At 41.1% G+C, this 27342-nt stretch overlaps 1 protein-coding gene across 1 annotated transcript; it reads right to left on the bottom strand.

Moving 5' to 3' along the window:
- Window positions 1-16134, bottom strand: LOC138801037 (transient receptor potential cation channel subfamily M member 7-like). Its single transcript, XM_069983443.1, has 8 exons — window positions 15917-16134; window positions 7105-7184; window positions 3071-3109; window positions 2771-2951; window positions 1350-1563; window positions 626-750; window positions 373-544; window positions 1-179 (listed from the first exon to the last, which is right to left on the bottom strand). The coding sequence occupies exons 1-8, from the start codon at window positions 15923-15925 to the stop codon at window positions 1-3; spliced, it is 999 nt and encodes a 332-aa protein (XP_069839544.1). The 5' UTR covers window positions 15926-16134.
- Between the last annotated feature and the right edge of the window lie 11208 nt (window positions 16135-27342).

Here is a 27342-nt window from a genome sequence, read left to right as displayed (position 1 = left end):
TCACCCTTGACTCTCTGTTTGCTTGTAAACATAAGCCAAGAGGTCTGCTGCTCTGCCACTCCCTTCACAGACTACAACTGGCACCGGAGGGTTTTCTTGAAGATACTCGTAGACTGTAAGGATAGTGTTGGGACCACCTTCGAGTATAAGGGCCACAGTTGGTATTCGTTTGCCAGTCCCTAAAAATATATTGCATTTTAGAGAATTGTATAACATTTTACTAAGTAAAATCTTTTCATAATTTTTGTATACTCTTCCTTTAACTTAAATTATTGTTAAACCAGTCGAATCGCTAAGTGAACAATATTTACTGCGTCAAATCAGGTTCTGAGTAGAGAATTATCTAAATAAAAACATAAGGAAAAAATATACTTGAATGAATCTGCTGCAGAGAGATTCTTCTTTCTAATTCCTTTCGTATGTGAATGTCTGTCCCATGTTGGCCAACTGTTCCATTATCCACCAAGATGAAATGGGTGTGAAGACTATTGAGTAGATGGAGTTTGCTGAGAGGGTTAAGTAACGTCTGATATGGAGCGACAACCTTGAAAAAACAAACCACAATGAATATATAGAATACAAAGAAAACTGAGAGAATATGAAATGGTAAAGAAATTAGGCTTACATTTCTTCCAATGAGGTCCTGTCTACCATCAACTAAACCCCATGGAGTAATTCCAATGGTGCACACCTTGTGACGCATATGGGAGGCATGGTCCTTCAAAGCATCTCCAATGTGTTCAGCAACACCTAAAATCAAAAATAACCAATAGATATAAGGCCAGGCAGCCCAGTTGTATTCACAAAGCTCTATTACATGGAGCAATAATCTGCCAAATCAGGCCAATTCGACAGATTATTGCTCCGTGTAATAAAAAAAGCAATTAGCCAATGAAAATATTTGTGTCGTATATTCCAGCCTAAAAATCATTGGTCGTCGGGTGTGCGTCACTACGTGTAATAGAAATGCAATGCCAATAGAAATGCCAACGGCTGATGACTTTAAAAAAATAATAAAGTTTATACATACCTGTCCATAATCTCTAGTGTTCTCCTCGTTTCTGCCCACTCTCCGCAGCCACCGTTGGAACTTCAGAGCTCAGCCGATCACTGGCCGAGACGGGACCGCAACAGCCAGTGATCAGCTGACGATGTCCGTGCAGCCCTTGACGCATGATTATCAAGCCGTCAAAAAGGCTGAGTAAGTGAGCGCCAATCTAGCAGATCGGTGTTCATTTACATTAGTGATTGGGTCGTCTTTAGGCAGCATTTAATGTCCGTTTTAAAGCACCCAAATAATTCATTACACTGCTGCATCAATAATTATGCAGTTGTATGTAGTCACTTACCATTATTCAGTCCTCCTGTCAATATCCAAGCTCCCGTGGTCTCTGCAGCTTTAGTAAACCCCTTGGACAGTGCATCTTTAATTCGAGGGTGAAGGTCAAATTTTTGTCTACCACCATGTACAGAAATAAGAAGTTTTGGAAGTTGCATTCTCCATTCCTTAACCATGAGGTTAAGAATGTCTTCGATCTTACTGTCAGATGATAATCTAATGAACTAAAAGAAATGAAGACAAAAAGATGTAGATTTAATTATTTACAAGTGTTAGTGACTATATGAGGAATGTCTGTTCTTAAAGGGGTTGTCCAGCAAAAAAAAAAAATCATTCAAATCAACTGGTGTCAGAAAGTTATGTAGATTTGTAATTTACTTCTATTGAAAAATCTCAAGCCTTCAAGTACTTATCAACTGCTGTATGTGCTGCAGGAAGTGTTGTTTTATTTTCAGTCTGACAGTACTCTCTGCCGACATCTCTGGCCGAGACAGGAACTGACAGAGATGTCAGCAAAGAGCACTATTTCTGAATGTAAATAAAACAACCCCTTTAAGATACATCGTAGAATCATTACATGTTCCACTGATCATTAGATGTTGGCCTGTTATCCATATATAATAAACGGGAGGATGTACTGGTGGTGTGACCTGTGTAGCTGCACAGAGATCCAGTCATAAGGCGGGCAACTGTGACATTAAAAGCAGATTCCAACTGTGAATTTTATTTTTATATATATAAGCTAATGAAATAATAATATTTAATGCTAACAATTATTGGTAGACTGTTGGATTGATTAAGAGAATGCCTTAAAGGGAACCAATCACGGCAAATATGCCCCTAATGATAAGGAAACATGCTTGTACATCACCCAGCACGCTTCCCAAACATCCCCCTGTACCCTCTGTCCCCTCCTTGTTTATGCCGTATTCTTACATTTCTGAAGTCCCACGCCGTATGGTAATTAGCTGTAAGTAGTCACGGTGGGTGTATGTAATTAAGGTCCTGGGCGGTTGTGAGCGCTGTAATTACGACCAGAGGGGCGTAATTGAAGACCTGCGCTCCTCTGATGTCACCTGGGGCTTGTGTTCCACGGTGGCGGCGCGGTGACGTCTTTAGCACGCTGCGCATGTGCAGTGCGGCAGGAGAAGACGCTGACGTACAGTGCAGGACTTCAGACATGTAATACGGTGTAATCAAGGAAGGGACTGAGGGTACAGGGGTATGTTTGGGAAGCGTGCTGGGTTATGTACAAGCACGTTTCCTTATCATTAGGGGCATATTCAGCGTGATTGGTTCCCTTTAATGAAGAGATAAAGGACAGTGATGGGCCCATATACTGCTTTTGTTCATGTATCCACATGATATATTAAATTTAATCTCTTTAACTGTTATGTTCCTGAAAAGAATTGTTCATATTATTGTACTCACCTTGGCTTTGCAGCCTTGTGAACCACCTTGAAAGTCAATGGTACCATATGCATTTGTAGGACTTTTTGCTGTGTGCTCCTCCACAGTCCAAACTTCTGGCTGTATTTGATCATCTGAAATATTTATGTCAGCATTCCCAGCAAAAATATTGTGTTCTTTGATCAAACGACCGCAGCAACACCTATTGACAAGCAGATATTAATATTCTCTATGGTGGCTGTGTGGTCAGGTAACCTAATAGGGCTCTGCAGCGTGGATCTACACATACAGAACTCTACAGTATGATGCCTCAGAACTTACCGAACAAGCTGTTGACAAATCTGACACCCAGGGATACATCTAATGAAAGTGCACAAGAAATGGGTTATTATTCTAATCTACAGAGATTTTTTATTTTGACACAATTTTAAAGATGTAACATTGACAAATATGAATTTTAATAAATAATTATTCAATTCTACTAAGATATCATCATAAAGCTCTAGCGGAATGTACATTTTATATGCACTGTAGATATAGTATATATAAAAGTAGGCAACTTTATAAATACATTCTTTCAGTCCATTTTGTTCTTGCAGCATAATCGACTGAAGAAGGTTTTAAAAACAAATTGTCTGGTTGGTTTATGTGTATTGTTACCAAGCTATTCTACTGATCATATTACATAATGGCAAAATATTTTCTGTCACACACAAGACAATGCCCTCTCAGGCTAGGTATTTGAGCAGTGTAAACTATTATCTATGACTCATTTGAAATGTAGGAACATTTATTAGCACACTGCATGATGACAACACTGAGCAAAAGTATCAAAGCCATACTAATTCTTCTTAAGGAGAGCATCATAAAGACGGGTGGAGACTCAAAGACCATTCCTGCTCCACTGGAAATTCTGGGAAAAAAGTATAGACAAAATAGCTCTCACACCAGCTTGGGAAAGTGACATTCCTTCAAGTCAGTGTTTCTCTCCATCTAGGAGTCTTAGAACATTGACTAGGGATATATGCCAAGCCAAATATCTCTCCAAAAGGAAATCCCTGATGAAGTCACTGACGTGACGAAACACGTGGGCCTTCAGAGACCTCCCCGGGCCTACTGCTGGCTTTAGTGATACCATTTAAATTGCTATTTTTGCACATTCTAGTTAGAGTGAAACACTGACGGCACTTTCCCAAGGTGGTGTGAGAGCTATTTTTTTATATCCTTTCTTTCCATATTTACCAGTGGAGCAGGAATGGCCTTTGAATCTTCACACGTCTCTCCTTAAGGAGAATTAGTATCTCTGTCAGCATTTTCCCCTCCATTTGAAATCTGTTAATACAGTTATAATCAAGCAGGTGGGGGGTTACTCAATAAAAAACGTACGTACATACCTGAACTCTCGGCAATGATTCCCGCTGTCTGCCCGCTCTGTGAAGAGGGTGGATACAGCCGGAGGACCGCCTGGAAAACTGGGATACAGCCATAGCCATCGGCTGTGTCCCAGTTTTCCAGGCGGTCCTCCGGCTGTATCCACCCTCTCCACGGAGGTGGAAGACAGCGGGAATCATTGCCGAGAGTTCAGGTTCATACGAACCCGAACCTCGGCAGGTTCGGACCATCCCTATTTGTTAGGGTGGGTATTAAACTTTATTTTTTTATGTTATGCACTTTCACAATTATGAAGTAAAAGACCTAAAACAAAAACCTAAAACATAGTTATATGATTGATTATTGTCTACTGTATATACTTGTACTAAATTCATGTTTGTTTGTTTTTATAAATATAGGTGACAGTTTTCCCACTAGTACATTTTTGGAAATTTGGGGGGCAAATTTTATATACGCAGGAAAGTTTTCAGCATTTGCATCAAACATTACAAAATTATTCAACCTCTGTTGCAAATTTATTTATTTACAAAATTCACAATCTTTTAGCTGTTTGCGAAAAAAAATAACAAACAATCAAACAAGAACAATTTAAATATTTCAACACAACTAAGGGTCGTTTTACACACCCCAATATGGAACTGTGTACTGGCGCAAATGTCATTAGTCATTGTTTACACAGGGAGATGTAACTTTTACCGCTGATGGCGAATGCAGTTGGCGCGTGGGGCATGTGCAGCCCAGGAAGATTGAGTTATCATGCAGGGGAACAGGCAGTTTAGAATATTCATGGAAAAGGAGGAGAGGAAGGAGTGGTGAGGCATGCCAGAGTGCAGCATGAGTGCTTCAGAAAACAGAATTACAAAACTCCAGAGTATTCACATGACAGAAACTAAGAGAGTGTAATTCTGGCCTTCATTGGGATGGTATGCAATGTCTAATGCAATGTGCAAGGTGTGCCACATATAGTAAGCTTATAGGGTAACATACATCAGAGCCTTCCATCGGAGGTATATAATGAATGGCTCAAACGCAATGTGCACAGCGCACAAAAAAAATTTGATTAAGAAAACTGATAAAGATGAAGAATCTAGACATCTGTTATATGACAGATTAGTAGGGTGTTCCTGTATAATCCTTTATGTTAACCCCCTCCCGCCGCTGCACAGTAAATTAACGTTGCCGCAGCAACGTTAATTTACAATCGAGCATAACACAGGCCCAGGAGCTGCGCCTGTGTCATCCGCAAAGGGTCCCGGCTATCAGTGATACTGCGGTCAGCACGACCGCAGTATCTATAGGGCTCTTGACAGAGAATTCTCCCTCTACAGAGGGAGAATTCTCTGCTGGTGTCCATCGGGGCTCTGCAAAGTGATCGCAGAGCCCCGTTGGTAGCCATGGAAACCGAAAGCCTCAGGCTTCCGGTTCCCTGGCTATGGAGGCCAGCGGGGGCAGGGAGGCAAGGCAAGGCGCATACCCCTGCGCTCTGCCCCCCCTCTCTCTCCCCTGCCGCTGTCACAAGATTGCAACAGCGTCAAAGGACAAAGGAGAGGAGGCAGACAAAGGGACATCAGCTTATGGGATCATTATCATCCCTTAAGCTGATGTGCAAAAACGACCTAGGGATTGATGCATCAATGACCCCAGGTCGTGAAAGGGTTAAACAGGACTAAATACAATTAATGAAGTGTTCATTACCTATAAAAGTCCAAAGATTTATTGCAAACCTTCACATGTTAAGATTGATTTTATACCTTTATATATCCCTCATGCATATGTGACTACTGTCAGTAATCTCCACTGCTTACAGAAATTAAGATGCTGTTAGATGTACAGACATTCAGGGATTCAGTAGCAGCTGCATAACTGGATGCTCAGAAATGTTGCTTGAATAATCTCAAGTACTGACATATAGTATTCTCCATAGCCAGCTTCTTGGATTTAATTATTACATATGCCAGTCCATTGCATCTTGGATAGGAATTATCATCATAGATGGGCGCCATTTATCCCAGATTCAGTGGCGAAGTTTAGGATTTCTGGTACTGTACCAAGTGGCACTTGTCCCAATCCAAAAGACTTCAATAAACCTGTCATAAACCTCCACTCGTAAATTCATCCTCTTTTACTCAGTGTGCAAGGGCTCTTATACGGCAGTTTTATTGAAGCAAATAGGAGCAAGAGAAAATTCAAACTGTGGACTTGCCACACCTGTTTTGGACATGTGGTAAAGTAAAGGAATATTGGGTAGAGGTCACAGGAATTAAAAAAGACAGGAATCCTTAAAGAAGCTTTGATATTTGAAATAGCGATATTAGGAGAAGATGGAGGGATAAGGGAGCATAAAAGCTTAGTTAATAAATTGTTTTTCTATGCAAGGTTAGACATATTGAGAATGTGTATTGAGTACATCAGGTCCTACTAGGAAAGAATAGGTAAATAAGGTTGGTAGGAAAAAAAGATCTCAACAGCTATAGTCTGATAGTCATAATAACAATGTTCATTAGATGACTGTAATTTGCATTAAACAGCCACGTTTTGGCACCAAAATGATGCTGTCCAAAAAACTTCTGTAGAACAGCCAAAAAAGACATTGTGGGAACATAGCCTTGACCAGTTAATTGCCACTTACTGTACACCATCAATTTAAGCATTGTCCGGCTATGTTTTAGTCTTTTAGTCCAGCCATTATTTGGAGTCAAATCACGGCCAATAGGTGAACATAGCCTCCAATGGGGTAAGTTAATATTTCTTGATATTTGTAAATAAATGTAGGAAAATATGGTAGGGGCATAAATTGGTTGTGTATGGCTTTAGACAATAGAGGTCTATTAAAATTTATTTTCTCATTGTGAATTTAGTTTGGGTTATGGCACCAGAAGGGTGTGTTAGAAAATTTTTGGAAAAATCAAAGTTTGGGTCCATTTTTGAACATGGTTGCAAGATTAAATAGGTAAAGCACCTACCTATGAGGTTCTCTTGAACTTGGTATGATGGAAATACAATCGCGTTTATAAAACATCTGTTCTATCCAAGGCAAGTAGATCTGGAAAACAAAGCAAAAATCCAATGTAATGGCCCATGCCTCAGTTATTTGTGGCAGTATCAGTTTTCTGGTACCGCTCTGTGGAGATTATGGCAGTACCTCCAGCTATGGTCATGTCAGTGCTAGGTGATCAAGCGTTTAAACCATATGAAGCTGCCACTCCATTCCCTGCAATTTTCAAAATTCAAGTTAAAAAATCTTTTTTTTTTCCTAGCTGGTAAATGGTGTAAAACTGTAAGACATAGACTATGCCATATTCAAGTAATACACAGTTGTTTTGAATACCAACCTTATACTTTAAAAATGTGTAGAATATGAATAATAATATATTTTACTACTTAGTAAAACTATTTGATCATTATGCTTTCATACACTCTAGACCAGGGGTCCTCAACTGGCCGACTGCGGAGGCCAGCGGACCCCGGCTGCAGCTCAGTATACCTATATACTGAGGTGCGCTGCTCCCCTCTGTACAGTAACTATGGGCGCTCGTAACAAGCGCTCATAGTTACCGTGCAGCAGCAGCACTGACAGAGAGGGAGCTATCGGTCAGTAACCCATTACTGGCTGCAACGGTCACAAGAGGCCACACTCCTGCCTCTGGTGATGATGCTCGAGTAATCTCATTGCGCCAGCGCCAAGACAAGAGGAGAGCGGCCACAAGAGTCAAGAGAAGAGGAGAAGCCCGGACCCAGGTGAGTATTTGTAAGTGTTTTTTTTTTAATGTTATATGTTATACGGGATGGGGAGCACAAGGGGGCTATATACTACTGGGGAGCACACAGTGGGGGTCTTTATAAATGGGGAGAGCACTTGGGGGGTCTCTATACAAACGGGGGGAGCACAGGGGGGTCTCTATACAAACAGGGGGAGCACACAGGGGGTCTATAAACTACTGGGGGAGCGCACAGGGGGCTTTATGGGAGGGGGGGCACACAGGGGTATAAAAACTACTGGGGAGCACAAAACAAGCAGCTATATACTACTGGGGTGGCGCACATGGGAGCTATATACTACTAGGGGAGTGCACAGGGGGGCAATATACAACTGGGGAAGCGCACAGAGCGGCTATATACTACTGGGGGAGCACATAGAGGGGCTATATACTACTGAGGGAGTGCACAGGGGGGCTATATACAACTGGGGGAGCAAACAGGGGGGCTATATACAACTGGGGGAGCGCACAGGGGTCTATATACTACTGGGGGCAGCACACAGGGGCTATATACTACTGACGGAGAGCACAGGGGGGCTGTATACTACTGGGGGAGCGCACAGGGGGACTATATACTACTGGGGGGCACACAGGGGAACTATATACTACTGGGGGAACGCACAAGGGCACTATATAAGGGCTGGTGATAGAGAAAAAAATGCCAGTTTTCCCACTAAGCATCAATTCTGTATGTAAATAGTTAAACAACGTTAACATTAAGGCTATGTTCACACTACGTAACAGAACGGCCGTTCCGTGACCGTTCCGTACTTAAGTACCGGCCGGATGATCCGTCCGGCCGCAGAGCTCTGCGCCCGCATCAGAGCTTCCCATAGCCCATAGTGAAGCAAGCAGCCGGAGCCGCTTGCTTCACTGTGTGAACTGACAGGTCTTTCTGCGGCCGGAATTCACTGAATTCCGGCTGCAGAAAACTGACATGTCAGTTTTTTCCGGCGCCACATGGGATCCCGGCCAGAGCGTATACGATGTGTATACGATGTGTTCTGCGGCGAGAACTACGGCCGTAGTTTAACGTAGTGTGAACATAGCCTAAAATTAACAAAACAACACGTTTACTACTGATGTTCAGCTCGGACCTTCACCTGACAATAGACCCCGGTAAGTGGTTCTTCACTAAAAGTTGTTGAGTTACCCCTGCTCTAGACCACTGGAATTGAAGTGGATACTCGGAAAATCTTGTGCTTGCACAGTAACATTGCCTGTACAGGTTGGGTCCGAGGAGGAAGACATGGCAACTTATGAATGGATGAATTTTCATAAGTAAGAGTGGATGTATAAGCCGATGGGCAGAAGAAGATAAGAATACTGGTGCAGGGATCAGCTGATCTTCCACTACAGGTATGCATGTATGAATCTGCTATTAGTTTCCTTTTATTGATCAATATTTATTCTCATTCATGAAAAACAAATACCCGATTTGCAACATAATACAAAGATATAATGAACAGGACTGAGTTTGCTTTTATAACTTAGATGTATCCTACATATAGTATTGCACAGCTTTGCTTGACTGCTCCTATGTCGTGTCTTATTATCCTAGCCATGTAATGTGCTGCTTTAGGAATTCTGTTCACCTCCACTACACCATGCTGTTAAACACACTGTCAGTAGCAATGAGCAAATATCCAAAAATTCATTTTGGGTCCAATTCAATCTAAACAGCCATCTGATTCAAATCAGATTTGGCTGCCGATTTAGCTTCGAAAGTGCCCAAATGTCCTGAAAAATCTTATATGACACACTGAGGTGTCCTAGAACCGTATCCAGTCCTTTTCCAGCTCTTTATTTGAAAGACACCATTAGTAATGTTGAAATTACATAAATGCTTATGTACTGTTGGATTTTTGTATGATTTTTGTAGTCCAAAATGATCCCTGTTTAGGGCAGATGCCTGCCAGTGTTTATACACCCAGTGGTATAGCAAGCCAGGAATTTTTCATCATTTTTGGTTTATTTCTTTATTTATGTAATGCTGACTCACTTCAGAATTATACAATAAAACCAGATCCTCAGTCGCTGTATATTGATCTTTATTAGAGATAAGTGAATTTACAGTAATAATGAAGCAAAATGTTCTGTTATCTCGGAAATCCGCTTATCAGCCGTCTGCCTTTTAACTCAGTGCTGCTCCTCCCTGGGTGCTGAGAAAAGCTGGATCCAGTCCAGGGAAACTGGGAGAAGTTTCCCAGAACTGGATACAGATTTTCCCCGCACCTGGGGAGGAGTGGCACAGAGCGGCAGTCAGTAAAAAAAAAAGCAGGCTGATAGCAATAACAAAGATAACGATAAGATAACCAATTACTGCAAATTCGCTCATCTCTAATCTTAATGCAACATAGTCCTATGTCACAATATAGATACATTTTCTGGATTTTCTTATATATTTTGGGGGAGATTTATCAAACATGGTGTAAAGTGAAACTGGCTCAGTTGCCCCTAGCAACCAATCAGATTCCACCTCTTATTCCTCACAGACTCTTCAGAAAATGAAAGGTGGAATCTGATTGGTTGCTAGGGGCAACTGAGCCAGTTTCACTTTACACCATGTTTGATAAATCTCCCCCTTTGTCTTTCACAGTTTGGCACATTTATCTGTCTGGCCTCCCCTTAGAGCTAATTGGCCTTTGGCTGTGGCTTAATTGAGAAGTCCATTGAATTTAACAGTAAAAGCGGAGAAAGAACCGTGAAAAAAGAAAAACTGTGTGTGAACAACTAATAAAAAAGGCCGCTATTTGCAAAAGATGTACGAAAGTAAATGTCATGATCATTATTTTGACGTCCGGGGTGATAACGTCCGTTACTCAATACATTGTGTGCATTGAACGTCCATCTTTCCATTGACTTCAGTGCATTTCATTGCAGTCAGTTAAATCGTGTCAAAAACAGACGTTATTTTAAATTGCAAAAGTGGAAGCCTTTTCTCTATTTTTGACGTTGTGTGAATATATCATACAGCAAAAAGTCCAACAGCACCTGGGTAAGTAGAAAATGCCTCTCACTTTGTAGGAGACGGACGCTTGCCAGAGGGTCTTCAATCCCAGTTAAAGACAACAAGGAAGAATTGGTCCGATAGCATCCAATAGTGAAAAAGTGGTGGTAATTTATTCAAGCAACACACACCATAGCAACGTTTCGACCCAGCAGGGTCTTTGTCAAGCCTCAAGGCTTGACAAAGACCCTGCTGGGTCGAAACGTTGCTATGGTGTGTGTTGCTTGAATAAACTACCACCACTTTTTCACTATTGGATGCTGTCGGACCAATTCTTCCTTGTTGTGTGAATATAGCCTTAAAGTGTACCTATGATATAAGAAAAATTATAGACCTTTCCATTCTTAGGTGGGAAAACTCACAAAATCAGCAGTGTATCAAATACTTATTTTCCCCACTGCATGTTGACATGGGATAACTAGCAGGGAACGTAAAGTGATGCAGCAGAACCAACACAACCATGAGCCCTGAGTATTATGATACAAGTCTGTAGAAGTTCTGTCATGTCTGGACCCAGGCTTTATGGGAATGTTCCCAGGTCAGAACTGCACAGCATGCTATTCCTCTTAGGGACTTAGGGCAGATTTCATCACTTTCAATGTAGGTGAAATGTACAGTGAAACCTAAACTCTCCTGTGTGGCAGGATCTGCAACTTCAAAATTTTGGATGTGATTGGACTCGCCCCAATGAGGTGTATTCAGTAGAAATGCCTAGGGCAGTATAAGGTGTAATAACAGCCCTGAATACAGCAAAAGGCAGCATGTATCTGTAAGGCGTAAAGCAGCAAAGGGCTCGTTGTCTAGTGTTCTTGACTACTTGTATTAAAGGAAAACTAATAGCAGGTTTGTATACTGATACTATATATATACTATACTGCATTCTGATACAAATCGTAAAGATTTCCAATTCTTTGCACTGTTTTGTTGTAATTTATAAAATAGGTAATATGTAAATGAGGCCCTTTGGTGCACTGGGGCTGATCCTAGTCCCTCCCTCTTCTTCACCAGTCCAAGATCCCATACTTGCACAGTAAAGCCATGTTCACACAACGTAAGTTCCCGTGATTAGTATGGAACTTACATTGTGCTGGAGGCTGAGGAAATCCCGGCCGAAGCGTATACACATAGGGAGGGATTTAAGAAGCACATGCCAGGGAGAAGGTGCAGATTCGCCCTTTCCCCCTGGCATACGCCTACTGTACGCCCTGCTCCCCCGATGGGCGGGCTGGCGGAGCTTGCGGGGCGTGATAAGGCGGGAGGGAGGCGTGGCCTCCTCCTGCGCCTCTTTTATCATCATTTACACATGCTCGCAGGCGTAAATCATGATCAAAGTCTACACCTGCTGGAAGCAGGTGTAGATTTTGTACACCGGGCGCAGATTCGGTGCGCCCAGCCGGCCGGATTCACTAAGAGGTAAAAGGTATAGTAAAATATTTACAAAAATGCCACTCACGTTTGAGATACTTTAAGTGATATCTCTACCGGGTATGTTCTATCTTGAAACTAGAAGTGTCACTAATGCTGACAAATGACAGCAGCAGTTGATTGTTGTCAGGTGTCTTCCATGCAAATGTATTGAAAAGGGTAAGAGTAATCAAGGAGGTATGATATTTTCATAGACACTTTTCTAAACATTAAAAGGTACATATCACAATGCTTACTATATCTGTTGTACATTGTCAACTGCTGTATACGCTCAATTAAGAGTTAATTACCATTTAATACGAATCATTACAGAGCTGATTTGTATATTTCTTACAACTTCATAGTTATTATCAGCACAGATTTAATTACATCCCTTCTGTAATTATGTCAGTATAACTGTGTAGAATGCAATCACACCCTAACGTTGCTCCAGATTAGCACTTCTCAAACTGTGAGGTGCAGCTCACAGTCTGGTGAGGCATGGGGTGCTTTAGATGACTACACATGACAAATGATCCATACAGTATATCCTTAAGCTTGGAAGCAAAGAAGTCCAGTCTTATCTGTCACTTCTCTGAATCCACAATAGATTTGTATACTATAAACCAAACAAACTTTTTTATGTGGCAGAATTGCTTATCCTTATTCATCACTAATCTGTATTAACAAATGTCTATGTCTAAACATAGTAATAAATCACCATTAAACCACTTGAGGTTACTACCAAAAAATAGCTTAGGATACTCTGGTCACACACTTTATTTTACAGTTTCTTGATATTCCCTCCCGTTCTTGAGATAGGTTTATAATTTCTCAGACAATTTAGCTACGACTCAGATGGGAGGGAACTTAATTTTATTAATGGGAGTGAATATCAGGTGATAGGCGAAATGATACATTTTTTTGTTGTTGTGTTTTCACTCCTTAGGGGACATTTATGAAGACCATCGTACTCGTCCCCAATTGCCCTGCCGGACTTCTGAGCAGGTGTAGATTTCTGCCATGATTTACACCTGCCATGATTTACACCTGATTTACAGCCGCCCCTCTGACTGGGAGTGGGCGAGGAGTGGGCAAATGCAGATCCTTGGCTGAATGCATCTTTAGAGCCTGTTTTAAAATTTAATATTAGATAGGAAATCCAAAATGATGGCATAGATAGATGTGTGTGTGTATATATATATATATATATATATGTGTATATATATATATATATATATATATATATATATATATGTGCTGTCAGTTTCCAGATCACATAAGCTGTGTATACATACTTTCTGTGCTGCTGTGTGATCCGGCATCCCGCTCTCTGGCACTACCGTCCTGCTCTCTGGCTTTCCACTGTATCTGTACTGTACTAACAGCCGAGGAGGTGGCAGCCGGAAGAAACAGCCGGTGGCCGGAGAGGGGGCCAGGAGAGCCAGAGAGCAGGATGCCGGATCACCAGCAGTGCAGAAGGTATGTTCGCACTACTTGTGTGATCCGGAAACTGACAGCACAGATATATGCATATCTATGCTGTCAGTTTCCATGGCCGCACAAACGATACAAGATTCTCCCCTGCGCCCTGGCAACTTGACTAATTATGTTGTGTAAAGACACTGCAAACGAGTGCTGATCACGCTGATCGACACTTGTTTGCATCCTTGCACGGTCCCATGTCAGGTCATGTAAAAAGACCCTTAATGACATAAACTAAAGACACCTTATTAATTGCTATAGTTTTGCAGTGAATACAGGTAAAACACAGCAATCAGTGATAAACCTCCCATGGATACTGTAGCTTGGTCACACTGTGATATAATTTCCAATGCAGGCCCATATATTATCAAGCTCAATTGATTGCAGCATTAGAAACTAATGAAACCCATCAATTGTTTCTGCGTAGTCAATTATCCTGGTATGTTACACCTACTGTAATTAGCCTCTGCCCTATAAAACACAGATGCAATACAAAATGCTGGCATTAGTTATGTATCTTAAATAGACACTATAACCTTTTGCACAGTTCTATTAATACAAATCCTAGTTGGCAGGCTGTTCTTTTACACTAGGAACACACATGCTGTGTGTAGATTCTGTAGATTCAGTAGAAAATGTAAAGAATTCTTTTAATCCATAATTAAACATGTATGTGTAAGAAATGTTCTAATGTTCCATTAGAAATAAATGGGGCCCCTGCCTATTCACACACCAATATAACAGCATCTCATTTTGAACATTTGCTGACGTATATGTGCCAAATGTGATGAGTATGAGTAGAAACTTACTTAACGGTGTGTGTTCCTATCTTAGCCTTTTATCCCCTAACCATAGGATAGGGGATAATCAGCTAATCACTGGGGGTCTGACCACCAGAACCCCCACAATCCCCAGAATTGGGATGCAGTCACCATGTCCTGAGCTCTATTCATTCTCCATGGGGCTGCTGTTAGTTTGTTATCCACTATCCTGTGGATCCTATGGAGTTGGGAATATCGCTTTAAAAAAAAAAAAGATTTTTCTTCCTTAAACAAAGTTTTATATATATTTAACCCATGACCAGGGACTTACATCAAAAGAATTTGTCTTATATGTAAGTTCCTTATGTGACCAGGACTACCAAAAGATCCACCTGCCCAGGCCCCACTATCTAGTGAAGTCCCTAAGGAACATTATCTGCACTTATGTGGTCAACATTGGCCCCAATAAATGGGAATACACTTTCAAAATATCTCTGCAATGTTTGCCCTAATACAGTTATAATAAAATAAGTAACAGTAATAATAATACAGCACAGTAATATAATACAGTAACATGATATAAGATGTCCTCCTAAAGAGGTGTAACTGGTTAGTTGTACTCGCTAGTTAGCACCTCTATGACTTTTTAGTACTCTGTTTACATCACATTTGAACAATGCCTGGGAACGGACAGTATGCTTCAGATGTAAGTGTCACTGACTCCACTACATTTATAAAAATAGAGTTAAACATTTGTTTGTGGAATCCACTGTAAAGTCAATTGTTTTACATATAGTTAAAAAGCTATTCCAATTCATATCAACCAAATGTACACTAAGAGGAGGCTCCATTGCCATTCAAATGGACAAATAGAATCAAGCAGCGAGACATAAAAGACGAGTATACAGCTAGTGAACAAAATCTACTACTCTTCAGACTGTTAGGACTTGGTGCCCATGGACAGCTGCTGGGTTAATGGGACTGATTGTTCACATGCATTATTCCATAAGAATCTATCTCTAAAAGTCATATAGTTTCTCAATAATACTGTAAAAATAATATAGTGCAAGGTATTATAAAGTGCTGACTGTTACATATGTAGATGAAGCTGGGGAAGTTTACCATTGGTTTAATGCTTTGTCAAATAACACTTGATTACATGATTACAGACTATTGTATATCTAACAACCTCTAAATAGTATCTGGTCTACTTTAATTCAGGATTCTCAAAACTTTAGGAAACGGAAAAAAAATTAGGAAAAAACAGGGAGCAGATGCTCACATGCACCAACCATGCAGGTGTTATTGTACAATACAGCCATAACTACAGGTAAATGAACAGCAATGTTCTACGTACCGGGTTCATGGCTCAAGACCTTGTCATTTGGATTCCTTGGTTTAGTTTTGGCTTCTTGCAAGTGTCCAAGTTTTATCTTCTCTTTAAAACAAGAGACTCCAGATCAGACCAGTGTAAAGTGGGACCTGGCTGTTCTGCACTTTAGGTTAATTCAGCTTAAATTTCAGTAATAGCATTTCAGGAATGTCCCGCTCTGCCATGTGGGAACTGCCTCTAGCAGGTGCCTCTGACCTGTTATCTATGAGCAGCAAGTAACCAAACAGGTCTAAGATGAGAGTGGATGTGCCTGCTCTATGGTGACAGCTCCTAAAGCACTGGATGTAACATATTGCTACTTATGAAATGAAGCACTGACATCACAGCACTTTCCATGCTAAAAATAATTGTACAGAACAAGCACTAAGGAGTAAATCGAGATGATTTCGGCAGGTTTTACAGGTTTCTAAGATGTCTTTGGGGCACTTTTTTATACTTTTATACCTTTACTTGTTAAAAATATTCAGGTGTGATTGGTGAGTGGGAATTTCCAATGATCAAATTTTAAATAAGCGCTGCGGAATCTGTTGGCGCTATACAAATAAATATTCATATTTTTATCATCAAATGTACAGGTAGGTTTAATGAATAGTGTACTTTATTAACTCTGTTTAAACAAAAAATTTGGGGAGAAAAATTATAATATATTCTATAACCATTATTAGTGGGAACTACTGGCAAGTGATGTCTTCATTGTGAATAAATTGCATAGTCAAAAGGATGATTGTCTCTAACCATGTAAACTGTGGAAACCAGTGGAAAGCACAAAAAAATAGATATATTCACAAACAAACACAACAGTTCTTCAACACGCACCCAACAAGCAGCATACCATCTCAACCATAAAAATGCCCAAATAGCAGCAGTACTCTTACTAATAAGTTCTACTGAATGTAAGGTTGTATTACATGGGGCATGCAAAAAGACGCTGGTTGACCTCAGGGAGATCAACCAAAACACCATCACGTGTCTCAACGTCAGTGTATTCTAGAACATTGCCCCCTGGGAAATCAAATATGCAAAAGAACACTGCAGAGACACCATCATGTGTCTCGATGTCAGTGAACTAGCCAGACCTTCCTCCGGGAAGGAACAACCAAGCCAAGGAATGTCTCCAATTAAGGTAACCACCTAAGCAAGGTATCCATCCACAGACAGCTGTTTCGGGGTTTCTCTGGTGTCTCTGCAGTGTTCATTTGCATATTTGATTTCCCAGGGGGCAATGTTTTAGAATACACTGGCGTCAAGACACGTGATGGTGTCTCTGCGTTGTTTTGGTTGATGTTCCTAAGGGCAACCAGCGTCCTTTTGCATGCACTTACTAGATCACTAAATTTTCCAGGCAGGACTTGGCATCTAGCAGTGGTCTGCTGCCCCTGCTCCTATTCCACGGAGCAACAATAGCAGATCGTTGCTATACAAGTCGTTTGTCTTTCAACATGTTGAAAGCCAAATGACTGCAATGATCAGCCGACATCATTCATGTCAGCTGATCGTTGCCTTCTACTAAGTAAGTTTCTACTATACGGGACAATGATCGTTCCGTGTAATAGGGCCTTTAGTGGAAAATGGCTCTTTAATTTTATACCTGTAATTGTTATGTTTACATGCTTCATTTTGACACATATTTTAAGGCATAAAAGGTTAAAAAATCATTCTATATTTTTAAAAAAAAGCCAGAAATATCCCCCAAAAAGTGTGGCCAGGAAAGAACCACAAAAAACAAACAAAAAAACCAGTGGGCACATGTCCATATGCAAAAGAAGACTAAAAATAAATCAAGAGACAAATTTAAGAGGACAGGCTTATGAGAAACTCAAAATATGAGTACATAAAAAGATTAACTTTAGAAATAGAGTTTACTAGGAGTGTGATCTGACAGTACGTACTACGCTGCCACAATGGTAGTATGTGTCAAGAAAAAGGGAGATACTGTATAGTGTAGTATTTTTTTGTATGCACATTTATATTACCCTTATACCACTATGAGTACAAAGGACTGTACCACTTCATTATCACCCAACTCTTACATCTTCCTTCAATTTGTCCATCATTTTATCAAATGGTTTAGCTCATCAGTCACAAATCAGTGGGGTACTGACTCCAGGCACCCATGTCGCTTAGCTGTTTGGCGTCCATACTAGACAGTTAATGGATCTTGACTCAGGTCCCTGTGTTGCTATGAGTAACTGCAGCACGGCTTGTATTCACTTCGGCCAGATTCAGCAAATTATTGCTCTGTGTAATAGGGCCCAAAGACCCCTACCCTATTGTTGAGAGAACCAAAGAGGCATAATATCCAAAATTCAGCTCTAAATCACTGTCTGAACATGGTTATGAAACCACCTCCATCAAAGAGATACATAGGGAAGCACAAGAAAATCTACTCTCTCACCACATCCAACCAGAGAACACCTAGAGTTATTTGAATAATTGCAGATACTTTACCGCTTATGTTATTATAAACAGATAGAAACGAGACTCGTAGGGACTTACCTTATCGTGCCTTTAATAGTAGCCATCTATCTATCTATCTATCTATCTATCATCTTTTTGGATTTTATGTTTCTCTACGAAAACTAACTCCTATAGATCCACCCTCTCTGGATCATCAAGTATTCTTCTAACCACAAGTAGATGACTATAGGGAAGAGAGCACATCATTTATTTTGGGTGTGGACTATCAAAGTGCAAAACATTACTTCTAACAGTAAACTGAATGAATAAATCTGTTCTCAGCCTACCTGCCTAAAGATACACCCATCTGTCCAAAAATTATATTGCTTTGGTATATTATGTTTAAAATAGTGTGTGACACCATTAAGATAACAGAAAGGCCTTCAAAGTTATTATTGCCAATTCAAATCAGTAAATGTCATCTATCCCAACACTCCAAACCTCTATATACAACGATAAAATGGGAGTGTCTCCTTGGGAGTGCGTAAAGGTAAGTCTCAAATGACAGTGGTGTGATACATAGACATGGGACTCTTCAAAGTCTGCCATATAAAACAAATGGTATACCATGGTCAGAAATATCCAGCTGTGATAAAACCTGACACATTCCAGTCCTTTATTATGATGAAATCAGGCATACAGACTAATAACATCAAAGGACACTAGAATAGTTTCCTCCCAGAGACAATAGGACTACTGTAAGGGCATTCTCAGTTGTTATGGATTTAAGGTAAAACATAAAACATAGGAGTGGTGGGATGTGTGAGGATTAAGCTCATATTAATGTTTATCACATCCAAAGCAAAAGCATTGTCAGTCAATATTCTAAGTTTCGTCAGTATATCTGGCAAAGGATCGGTATGCACGTGTCTGTAAGTAGTCACACCATCCAATTGTCTCCTAATCTTATCTATGAGCTGTCTAGGCCCGCCCTTCTCAGTCGGTTTAATAACATCATATTCATCACAGTGAATCAGATTCAGTAATGCCTCAATGTCCTGTTTACTTAGAGTGTCCTTTACAGGTGTGAGCCTTCTCACTTTTTAATCTTGCATCACCAAGTAGTGAAGGTGTCAATACCTGGAGAAATAATCTGAGGATTAACATGTCATTTGTTAAATAAATTATATTTTTTAAGACATAATTCAGAGGAAGGTGGTGTATCATTACCATCAGATATACAAGTGGTATGAGTATCCTTATCTGAAAAGGAAACCTTCAGTAAGGTAGGGTATGTTCACACTACGGAATACATGCCAAATTTCAAATGGACTTTGCGCTGTGGACTGAGATCCTGCCTGTCCCATTTGATTCAATAGAATTTCTCATGCGCCATCATCCCAAAGAACTGACATGTCAATTCTTTGGGCAGATGGCGGATCGCACATGTATCATCACCAGATATACAAGTGGTATGAGTATACTTATCTGAAAACAAAACCTTCAGTTTAATAGTAAGGTAGGGTATGTTCACACTACAGAATAGGTGCCAAATTTCAACCAGAGTTTGCGCTGTGGACTGAAATTCTGCCTGTCCCATTGATTCAATAGGATTTCTTATGCGCCGTCCGCCATCCTCCCAAAGAATTGACATGGTGGATCGCGCATGAGAAATCTTAACATCTGCACATGCCAGAGCATATACAGATGTTCTGTTGCTGTTGCAATTATTTTTACTCCACAATAGCGGTGCACAGCGCACAAGGTAGGTTCCAGCAATTCAATATAAATTAATATATAAATTAATAGTTCTGCAGCTCTCCAAATAGTGTTAGAAAAGAACATTTCAGATCCCAAAATAAAGCCATTAAGTGGTGGAGTGGTGGTGGTGGTGGTGGGGGAGCACCACTACTGCTACTGAATGGCTGAGAGCACATCATACCTCAAGTTCCATCTCAAGACCTGGAAGCGTCCAGACACTGGGGGGGCCAGAGTGTCCGAATGTGGTTGCCAACGCTGGAGCTGGGAGGTAAGTGGATATTCACCCACCCCTTTCCCGGGCATTGCCGAAAAAGGGGTCCGAGCTGGTGCACCCTTTTAAGAGAACAGAGCTACAAAGACATGAAATAGGCTAAAGGCTTGGAAATTACACTGGAGAGGGGCTGTTTTCGAAAGAATAGTCTTCAAATAGTGATGTATATCACTCCAGGACTTTATTTATTTCCCCCCTCTAAGTTGGATAACCTCTAGGATAACCTCTAAGTTGATGAAAGTGATCCAGCTTAGAAGAAGACTTGAAGGGAAAAAAAATGTTCTAATAACATGCCTGACTTTAAAATATAAAAAAATGCAGAGGGGGTATGTAGCCTGCAAAGTATCAAGGGAAGGGAAGGTTGCAGTCAGGAAAACCAACGTCTGGATATTTAAAACCCTTCTTTGCCCAAAAGATTCCCACAGAGTGATGTAATACAAGTGGCAGGTGAGGTTTGTGCCACAATGAAGTGTTGGCAGATAACTTGGGAGTATCTGAATGAAATAGAGCATTGGACATATCTATTGAGCTTTGCATAGCAAGTTGGATAGGGTCACATAGGAACCCACACATACAAGGCCAATATAGCAGTGTCAAACCACCAGTGGGCATAAACTAACCATGCAGCTGAAAAATAATTCTTATATTAAGCGCTGCCAATCAATTAAAGGAGTTGTTTGGTGAGCGGGAAAAATACTTTCTACACTCACTACACAGTACCGCCCCTCTCTGACATCTCAGAAGGTACACATGTAAGCAAAACCATCTTGCATGCACTGTCAAATGGTTGTACGATGCTGAACTTACAAAAACATTGGGTAGACACTGGGCACCACATGCACATATGGTCCAATCTCCATGTGGTGATTGTGATATGGTACCCACACCCTCATCTGAGACAACAAGGTGGTGGAAGGGCATTAAGGGTAGATAATATCTTTCCTGCTCCACAGACAAGCCCCTTTACATCATTAAGATGCCTTTAATGTTGTCTAGATGTTTTTTTTTGGTCAATAAAATATAAATAAAATCTAGTTTATGGAAAAAGTCAAAGCTCAGGGAATATCATGAAAAGATACAGAATTTTGGGAAAGAAATGATCTTAGTGTTTATTGTGACAGTATGCTATACTTGGTCAGAGAACTGAAAGGGGGGCCACTGCAAAGTTGAAGGCAAATTGGCTAGAAGACAGGCCCATATTACCCACTCATTGTATAGAATATTCCTGATACTGTATAACTCTTTGGATTGTATACACATGTTATATAGTATTGTCTCTCCTCCTTTCCCGTTCCGCATAAATTCCTTTCTCAGTAACAGATAAGATGAAACTTGATAAAATGGTACAATTGTGAATAGGAATTTATGACAGCAACAGTCAAGATCACCAAGTGCTGTTTCTTAGGTTATATTTTGTTCTGTATGATTCATCTACAAGACATTGTTTTTAAAAAAGAAACAAAGTTAAAGGAGACATCAACCCCTAAGGCCTTAGTTCCACATTCCGTATAAACAGACGGTGTGCAGTGGAACAGATTATTGAAACATCCGGCATCCCATTTCATTATGATGCCGGGAGCTCCGAAACAGTTTAAACCCTAGCGGTACTGTACTGACACAGCCTTGTGGCAGAGTTCAGATAATCCGTTATGTTGCATATTGTACGTATATACAGACTGTGCATGGAAAGTGGGATGTTTCAAGGTGTTATGCAGAATTAGAAATTTTTATAGATAAAAATAGAATACATTTTTTATTAAATACTGTTAGAAAACCGATGTTTGGTTAGAGTCCAAGGGACATTGCTGCCAAGGTCTACTTTGTCAGACTTTGATACACATAAAGCCCGGTTGGAATTTTAAATTGCAGGTGTAATATGTAGCTGACACTACCACCCCAGACTATGTAATCCATACACTATTATACAACTACAGAACAGAGGTGTAGTCATTTTTGCACAGTACAGGATGTTTCGTTCTTCGTACAAGTTCAAGCTGCCCATGTCGTGCTGCACCCAACTGTAAGCACAATGGGTGCGATGATGATTGGACAATTACTGACAAAGCACGTGGACTCTGGAAAAATTTGAAATCATTTTTTTTTTTTGTTGACCTTTTTATTTTTTTTCATCCACTTTTCTGCAACCTATATAAACAGAATACAAGTCACGCAAAACTCCCCCACATCCGAAACAAAGTAGAATAGAAACCCGGGGTGGGGGACAGGGTGTTACTACAATACACCTAGAGAAGGGTTCTAGTACCAAACCAGCAAACATATGAAGGACAACTGAACCTCTAATAAATCAATACATAATCTTTATTAATGAGACAAATGAATAAATAAATGAAATAGTGATGAAGGAAAAACAATGAATCACGACTGGATTGTTTTTCCTTCATCACTATTTCATTTATTTATTCGTTTGTCTTATTAATAAAGATTATGTATTGATTTATTAGAGGTTCAGTTGTCCTTCATATGTTTGCTGCTTTTCTGCAACCTAGTCTATATGAGGACTTTTCTTATGAGAATATATGAGTTTTTTTTGTGGCTTGAGATTTTTGTATGGTACCATAAAATGTTTTGAGAAACAACAACTAAAAAAGAATAAAGAGAGGTAAAAGTTCTGGTAAGGCAAAAATGTTTTTCTATTTCACTGTTTTTGTTTACTATATCTTACATGCTTATTTAACAATGTGCTTCATTTTTTTTTTACAATGAGGTCAAATGTACATCTTCTGCGACGTATGCAAACCTTGAACAACAATTTGAGGGTGCTGGTTTGGAAGCCCAGATTCTGGATCTAAAGGAGCAGCTGGCAACATTAACAGACATTGTCAAACTTGAAAGTAGTCTGCTGCTCATTCAGCAATCACTCACAGGGGTAGATGGGGGAGAGGGTGATAGCATGGAGGTGCAGGAGAATGAGGCAGCTAGTTGGGTGACAGTTAGAAAAAGGGGTAGAGGAAAAAGTGCCAGGGAGGCTAGGCCTGATCTGGCTCACCCCAACAAGTTGCCAAGTTGGCGGATGAGGGGGATGTTAGTTCGGGAGTGCATTGCTGTAGCAGGGAACTGTCTCTGAAAGCCAGGGGGGGGTTTGCTCCAGTAAGGTCTGAAATAGAAGTGCAGGGCAGGCCAGAGAGGTACTGGTAGTGTGGGACTCAATTATTAGGGGAACAGACAGGGTAATGTCACAAAGACCGGGATCGCCAAACAGTGTGTTGCCTACCTGGCGCTTGAGTTTGTCACGTTGTGGATCGGGTTGAAAGATTACTGGGAGAGGGTGGCGAAGACCCAATGGTAACAGTGCACATGGGCAAAGAGCCAGCAGGATAAGAAATGTATGGGGGAGTGCCGGCGCCGGGAGAATAACATTGCAAACATAACACATGTATCCTGCACGGCAGGGAAAGGGGGTTGGCTGTAAGGCAACAGAGCAAGACTGGCCAGCTGTGTGCCTCCGGGAATGGAAGGAGGGGGGGTGCCAGCAGAGTAACAGAGCTGTCATCCCTCTCTTCATTGGGCAGGGTTATAATAGCTAACCCTGCTAATTGAAGAGATGGAGGACATGTTAACCCAGACACGGAGGGTGGAGGCCAGGAGCAGGGTCAGAGTGGACTGAGTTTTGATGATTTTATGCGTCTAGAAGGGGAAAATGATTTGGGGGGGGGGGGGGGGAATGCCCCTTTAATAAAAGAATATACATTTTTAACCTCTTGAGGACCCATGCCGTACCGGTACGTCATGGGATCCTGTCACGTAAGGACCCATGATGTACCCAGTAGTGGATTACAATAGGTCCGTTTCGGGCGGTAGCCCGGGGCCCTGAGCTCCTGGGGAGCCCATGGCCACCCAAAAAGACTTATACTTTCAGTGGTATACTGTCTCCTGGCTACATTTTTGCCATAATTTGCAAAAAAATTGCAGCTTTTTTTACCTCAATTTTGTACAAATCAAGGCATCATAATAGAAGCATAGAAACATAGAAGATTGTCGGCAGAAAAAGACCACTGGGTCCATCTAGTCTGCCCTTTTAGTATTTTCTTTCTTATTATCTTAGGATAGATGTATGTTTATCCCAGGCATGTTTAAATTCTGTTATTGTGGATTTACCAACCACCTCTGCTGGAAGTTTGTTCCAGGTATCTACTACTCTTTCAGTAAAATAATATTTTCTCACATTGCTTCTGATCTTTCATCCAACTAACCTCTCACTGTGTCCTCTTGTTCTTGAGCTTAGTTTTTTTTTTTTACTAAAAACACTCCCCTCTTGAACCTTATTTAGTCCTTTAACATACTTAAAGGTTTCAATCATGTCCCCCCTTTCCCTTCTTTCCTCCAGACTATACAGATTCAAATCCTTAAGTCTTTCCTGATATGGTTTATGCCTCACACCCTCCACCATTTTTGTAGCCCGTCTTTGGACCCGTTCTATTTTATCAATGTCCTTTTTTAGATGAGGTCTCCAGAACAGGACACAGTATTCCAGATGTGGCCTCACCAGAGCTCTATACAGCGGGATCACAATCTCCCGCTTCCTACTGCTTATACCTCTAGCTATACACCCCAGCATACGATTTGCTTTCCCCACCGCCTGGTTGCACTGGTGACTCATTTTAAGGCTGTCAGAAATCACTACCCCTAAATCCTTCTCTTCTGAAGTCTTTTCCAACACAGTACGGCCGATGTGATACTCGGATAGAGGATTCCTCCTCCCCAAGTGCATTATGAATTTTAAAACGTTGAACTTCAATTTCCACTGTTTGGACCACTTATCTAGCAAAGCTAAATCGTTTTCCATATTACTGACACCTCCAGGAATATCAACCCTATTGCACTTTTGTGTCGTCAGCAAACTTTACCTACCAACCCTTCTCCTATGTCACTTACAAACATATTAAAAAGAATAGGACCCAGAACAGACCCTTGTGGCACACCACTTGTAACCAGTCTCTGCTCGGAATATACACCATTAACAACAACCCTCTAATATCTATCCTTCAGCCAACCACAAATCCACTGAACTATCCAGGGATTAAGTCCAATTTTCTCCAACTTCTCTATCAGCTCTTTATGGGGGGTGAAAATCTAGCATCCCTCACATATATACAAATAATAAAATACAACATGCAAAAATAACAATGAAATGACACAGTACATAGAATAATGTGTACAAATGAATATAGCATGCATGCAATGATGTACAAACCAAAGTAAAGGGCTGTGAGGAGATGAGAGTGACCCCGGTACTAACCCTACCCAACGTGTTCCGTCAGCAAAGTGCTGACTTCATCAGGGGTCTGTGCTACAACTCACAAAGTAGATTGTTTTATATCCAAAAGAAAATGAATGTACCAATCATCAACCAGTTAAGGCAGTACTCACAGGTGGAACATCAATATCGCCGCTACCGGTGTCCAACATGGCCCCCAAACCGGAAGTAAAAGCTAGTACCAATCACCAATCTGCAATAAATGTGCAATATATTGTGACCTATAAGTCATACGTAAATATGAGTGTGCCGCACCCCTAATCCATCAGCAAGAGCTAAATATTAAAAGACCAAAATAGTATACAGAGCCTTATGTAACTATGACACAAGGGCTTAATGTTAAGTGACCAGCTTTCACCCGCAGCATCTTAAAGCAGGAATACCCAATGAACAATTTTTGAGACTCCGTCGTAACTGTACCCAGGTAAGTGATTATGGCACAGCAGCTAGGGATCTGACTAATCGATTTAAGGCACAATGGTACCCCAAACGCTTGATATCTCGGGCACATACTGCCGCCCTTGGAGCGGACCGGAAAAATCTTCTGAGACCACGGTCAAGGACAGAAGATAACAGGGTAAGATTGATAACCCAGTATAATAATCAGTGGTCTGACCTGTATAAGTTGTTGACCCCATACTGGCAAATTTTGACCTCGGATGAGAAGATCCGGAGACATATCCATGATACACCTACCATAACAGCACGTAGATCTCGCAATTTGAAGGATATGCTGGTCCAGAGCCATTTTTCAAGGGCAAAAAACTTTTTGGGGTCTGGAACAAGACAGCTGGGCACGTACCCATGTGGGGGTTGCAATGTGTGCCAGTTCCTTATTGCTGACGATCATTTTTTCTCACATTACAGGAGACGATGGAATCTCTGAAATTTTATCAACTGTCGGACCAAAAATGTGGTTTATGCACTACTTTGTCCATGCCAGAAAATGTACATGGGACAGACATCACAGGAACTCAGAAAGCGAGTACAAAAACACTTTTCTACTATCTCTTTGGCCAGACGACATATCTTAGAAGACAAGACACTGACCTCTGTGGCTAATCATTACTTGCGATACCATCAGGGGAGATATGAAGGTACGAGGATAGTGGGACTGGATAGGATCTCCTCCAATATTAGGGGTGGTGACACGACGGGAGCCCTATTGAGATCAGAGGCACGCTGGATTTTCCAATTGGAGACTATGGCACCACGGGGACTCAATGAGGAATTGCTCTTCTCTGGGTTTTATAAGAAGTAATTTTTATTTATCATTCAGCATAGTTTCAGTTCTATTTTTCACATTAGTACAAGTGGGCATCTTTTCTTTGCACTTTTTCCACAGGGGCGGTTCACAGGGTGGGGGGTGGGGTGTGTGTGACACGTGTGTGTGTATTGTTTCCGGGGGGTTGGGGTGGGTGGGTGGGTGTGTGTGTGTAGGGTCTCAGGGGTTTGTGGTTGTTTGGGGGGTCATTTTCCACTTATACTTTGACACATACACAATATATCTTTTTAGACACTACTCAATGGGGGGAAATGGGGATGGTGTGTGCAGTGCTGGACTGGGCCACCGGAGGACCGGAGGATCCTCCGGTGGGCCCTTCCCCCACTCCCACTGCCTGTCCAGCAGCTGGGGCCCCCAGACAGCCATAGGATGATGCTGCCTGTCCTCAGTGGGCCCCCAGC

This window comes from Dendropsophus ebraccatus, chromosome 1 (assembly GCF_027789765.1).
Source record: "Dendropsophus ebraccatus isolate aDenEbr1 chromosome 1, aDenEbr1.pat, whole genome shotgun sequence".
NCBI classification, from domain to species: domain Eukaryota; kingdom Metazoa; phylum Chordata; class Amphibia; order Anura; family Hylidae; genus Dendropsophus; species Dendropsophus ebraccatus.
This window is presented reverse-complemented; position numbering and strand designations above follow the sequence as displayed.

What these genes read in the sequence shown, in the direction of transcription:
- LOC138801037 (XM_069983443.1), bottom strand. An exon ending in ATTTGTCAACAGCTTGTTCG is followed by an intron (nt 2,952 to 3,070) that starts GTAAGTTCTGAG and finishes GCTTGTCAATAG; the next exon opens with GTGTTGCTGCGGTCGTTTGA. An exon ending in GACAGGAGGACTGAATAATG is followed by an intron (nt 751 to 1,349) that starts GTAAGTGACTAC and finishes TTTTGATTTTAG; the next exon opens with GTGTTGCTGAACACATTGGA.